Source organism: Rhagoletis zephyria, unplaced genomic scaffold (assembly GCF_001687245.7).
Source record: "Rhagoletis zephyria isolate East Lansing unplaced genomic scaffold, Rhagoletis_zephyria_1.1 Rzeph_scaffold_00375, whole genome shotgun sequence".
Lineage (NCBI taxonomy): Eukaryota > Metazoa > Arthropoda > Insecta > Diptera > Tephritidae > Rhagoletis > Rhagoletis zephyria.
In genome coordinates, this window is record NW_016157459.1 from 229,387 (window position 1) to 233,758 (window position 4,372).

Genomic DNA, 4,372 nt, shown 5'->3' on the forward strand with positions numbered 1-4,372 from the left:
TTACAACAATAAAATACACTTCAGATGACCTGATAACCAGGGAAGTGTGAACAGGCACATTTTTTCCAAAAAATCACCTCATAAGATAGAAGAGCTTAAGCTTTAGACCACTACATACATAAAAATTTTTAAAATTGTATCAATGGAATCATAAAAATTAAATATTTTGAGGTATGTATTTTCAAATCCTTTCAGATCACGTAAATTGTAGTATTTTTCCCAAATATTTTTGAGCTAGAATTAAAGTATAATAAATCTTTTAATTCTGGTGAAAAATCGTTTTTCTTTTTTGTGGTGTTTCACCTTAAAGTACATATGTATTTATGTAGGTAGATGGTATGTATATGTGCCAGCAAATTGACGGCAATGTCTGCGAATGAGCATGCGGGTCAACCCATTAGATAGCAGGTCAGCGGGCAGACAGAGTTAGCTGGCGATTAATGTCACAGCGTAGACAAAAACAAAAAAAAAAAACTAACACACAAGTGAATATCTGAATAGGAAAAACAAGCGAAAGATGTAGAGAAATAGTTGCATGGAGAAAGTGTGAAAAAAAATGACAGACGAAATGCGTGTTTGTAATTTTCGCTTTAAGGAGGTGTAGTTAGTCAATCGATAAGTCAGCTTATGCGGGTTAGTCAACCTACTTGTTTTACTTCGAAAAGCGTATTTAAAGACTGATTTGCAATTGTTTTTTTTTCTGACAGAGAGTACTACGCTTTGCTTTCTTTTTGAGTTTTATTTATTTATCTCGTTAGTCTGCAAAAAAAGTTGCTTCTGTTACTAAGAGGAACCTGCGACAGTTAAAAAAGGAAATGTGCAGTCAAAGAGACGTCCACGGGAAGCGAAATTTAAGATGCTTTCAAAAAAAAAAGAAAACTTACTTATTCTTAGGTACCATTTTTATCTTTAGCTAAGTTAGATTCATCTGGTGGTAGGACAACTGTTCCATCAAGGTAAACGTTTTCCTTCTTTCTTTTAAAATTTTTACGTGCTCTGAATTTGCGCAGGATTAAACTATTTCGAAGGAGGGAGGGAGGGAGTGGTCTTGAGTTCAGAACCAATAAAAATGAGAAATTTAGCGTTTAATTGGTCTTTATAATGGGTCTAGATATGTATATATCGCTTAGGATATTAAACTTCACTTGGAGATTCCAAAAGAACAGAGTGGTCATCATTTTCTTAAAATTCAGTGGCCCCTTCAGCAACTATGCACAAATGCTAGAATGCATGCGAGTTAGATAAACTCCAAGAGAATTTTGCTGAAGCTCATCACAATTTTATTGGCAAGAAATTTGGAATTCAAGTAAATTTTGTCTTTACTACAGATAGCCAAATTTGGAGAAAAAATATCCAACACACATTCTTCAACGTTCGTCATTATGTTACGTATACGCAGAGCTGGTCGGTAGCAAACGATTATATATGTACATACATAATAATATTTTACCGTTACTAAACTTAGTCTATCGCAAAACTATAATCCATTGATAAGGTAATTTAAATGTTTGCATATTTTTGATAATATATTGATAATGAAAAGTTATTTGCCTGAATTCCTATACATTCTTCATTAAGTTATCAGCAATCAAGCTTAAAATTCAAACATAAAACAAATTGTTATTTTACCAAAAATTTAACGCATTCAATGTTATTCTGACACAAAATAGAATCTTGAATTAAAACCAAATTAATTTTAGTGTTGGCGAAAAGGGTGTGGAGAGAAGTCAAAAGTTAAAGCAATTTACTTAACTTTTCATTGAAATACTTCAAATAGATATATATATATATGTATATATATATATATATGAAATCGTACAAGTAAATACAACCTAATTCCCTGAATAGGCACATTACATATTTGTCATCAAGAATAAACTCATATCTTTACTTGAAAGCTTCTTTTTAGTTTCATTTTGAAGAGTGATAAAATCCCTACCTACCACAAAAAAATCTGCTAATTTTAGGTACACTGAGTCAAAAAAGGATTAAGTTGAACTAAAAAAAAAATCACTTTGTTCTCTCTTATTTTACTTTTCAATAGTAACAGTATTGGGTAATTCCTCCTTAATACCAATTTATGGAAAAAACCCCTTCCGGAAGACTGTTATAGACGCCTTAAAAAAAAAATTAAAAAAAAATCAACGAATTTTTGATAATTTTGAAACTTGAAATTTACTGCATGTTGTTATAAAATAAGAAAATGTGCTTCAGATCGCCATAGTCTCTTTTCGATCATGGTGTGGAATCAAATAGCATTCCTCCATTTAAAAAACCATCAAAGTAGCTATTAAATCAACGTTTTTTTAGAACCGATAATTTTTCAAAATGTGATTAAAGAATGCCTGAAAATAGAGATATAACCAGGTTCTTAAAGAAAAATGATATGCCTAATCAAATGAAACCGAGTGGATGCATTCATAGTTATCTTATCTTCAATACACAACTAAATTGCATGCATTCACAATATATATACACTTTTTTAAGTATCTATACAGCACTTAACAAGCTTGTTACATCCGCTCTCTTTCTTTCTTACTAACAACATACGAATTTCACGCTTGTCCACTGCGTATACGCAACTTATGCATTGCATATATGTATGTAAATATATGCACATATATTATTGATTGCTGCTTTTAGTCAAAAAGTGACATGACATTTTAATTGAGTTTAAAAACTTTATTAATTGCATGATTGGTAGAAAATTTGTACGTTTACCGCTAGCCCCACCAGAACAGCCGTCAGCGCGATAAGCGTCAATGCTGTGAAGAGAGAGAAAGTTAAACGAAAAAAGCCGAAAAAGCGCTAAGCAACCGTAGATTTTACGTAAGCAAAACATAAATGGTCCAGTCAACATCAAAACTTACTTTTATACGCACATAGAATACAGAAGTATGCGCTGATTACAAAACTTTTAATTCATGTTTTTCTGAGTAATGTAACTGGCAGTTGTGAAATTGTCACCCAAACCATACTCCCTGCTGAGGAGTTATTTTTACAGCCACAAGCAGCGGCCCACGCCTTTGGTATTTACTGATAGTAATTATTTCTGAAGGTTGGTGAAAACTTACCTGGAAAGAGACAAAAATAGAGAAACAATTATTATTTTTATAGCGTAAATTCATGTTTATGTATGTATGTATGTAGGTATATATGTATAAATTTTTTACTTTATTAATAATTATGTAAATGTGCGGTGGTAGATCTAATTAGTGGAGAGCGATAATAATGGAATATTTGTTCAAGCGTTAACGTTACAGACATAACACAGTAAATCAAATCAACAAATTTGACAACAACCGAATGAATATTGAGATTCCATGACTTCTGTATGTACATCCATACTAACATAGTACATATACGGTCAGCGTCAAAAATATGACTACCTTGACAACAACAGCAAAATCTGTAGAATCAGTTTTTTAATTTTCATATAGAGAACGGAAACATTCAAGAAATACCAAAAAATGTTCATCTAAATTTTCTATTCGGTTTTTTTTTTTTAATTTTGAGTACGTAATTTTTAGCCCATTAAATTTTAATATAGTAAGGTGCACGCTTCAAGTCTCTGAAAATTAGAGTTGACTTTTGAGAATTTTTTTTGTCAAGGGTGTTGTGCATTTTCTTCTATATAAAGCAGGAACAAAATCAATTCTAAGAAATCGAATTAAAAATTTGAAAATTTCTATATGAAATTAAAAAATTGATTCTGCTGAATTTTGCTGTTGACTGAGCTATATTTTTATAAAAAAAAAATAAGAAATAAGAAATCTATGGAATCTAAAAATAAATTAAATTTTCCAAATGTCAGGGTATTCATACTTTTGACGCTGACTGTATATGTATTTTTTTACATTCTTTAAGAAAATAATATCATTATTACTTTTTTTTTAGCGTTTGGAGCTTCAGTCTATATAGTTATAGTTCTATAATGCATATTATCCCAGTGGGAAAAAGTGATGTATAGTAATCGAAAGAATAATCAATAAAAAAGCCGTTTTCACATTCGAAAATTCATTATTTTTCCCACGTCGATGTCCTAGGAAAAGTGGGACATTAATTTTTGCATTACCTGTAATGCAAGAATGAATGTCATTTAATATGAAATTTTTGCGAATTTTTGGATACATTAGAATTCTGATTACATATTAAACAGAAATATAATCTAGAACTCATTAGACATACATTATATTATTTATCTTGCATGTAATGCATTACTACTTTTCCTACTGGGATTCTTTATTCTACATCCAATGTTTTATGTATTTTTACGTTTTATAATCTATATTTTATATTCCATATTCTATAAATCTATAAATTTATAATCTATTATCTATAATCTATAATCTATAATCTATAATCTATAATC

At 30.2% G+C, this 4,372-nt stretch overlaps 1 protein-coding gene across 1 annotated transcript in view; it reads right to left on the bottom strand.

Moving 5' to 3' along the window:
- Window positions 1–3,070: 3,070 nt before the first annotated feature.
- Window positions 3,071–4,372, bottom strand: part of LOC108359326 (uncharacterized) — a 25,249-nt gene continuing 23,947 nt past the window's right edge. The window contains 1 exon segment of the mRNA XM_017611148.1: window positions 3,071–3,074. Within this exon segment, the coding sequence (XP_017466637.1) occupies window positions 3,071–3,074 (4 nt within the window).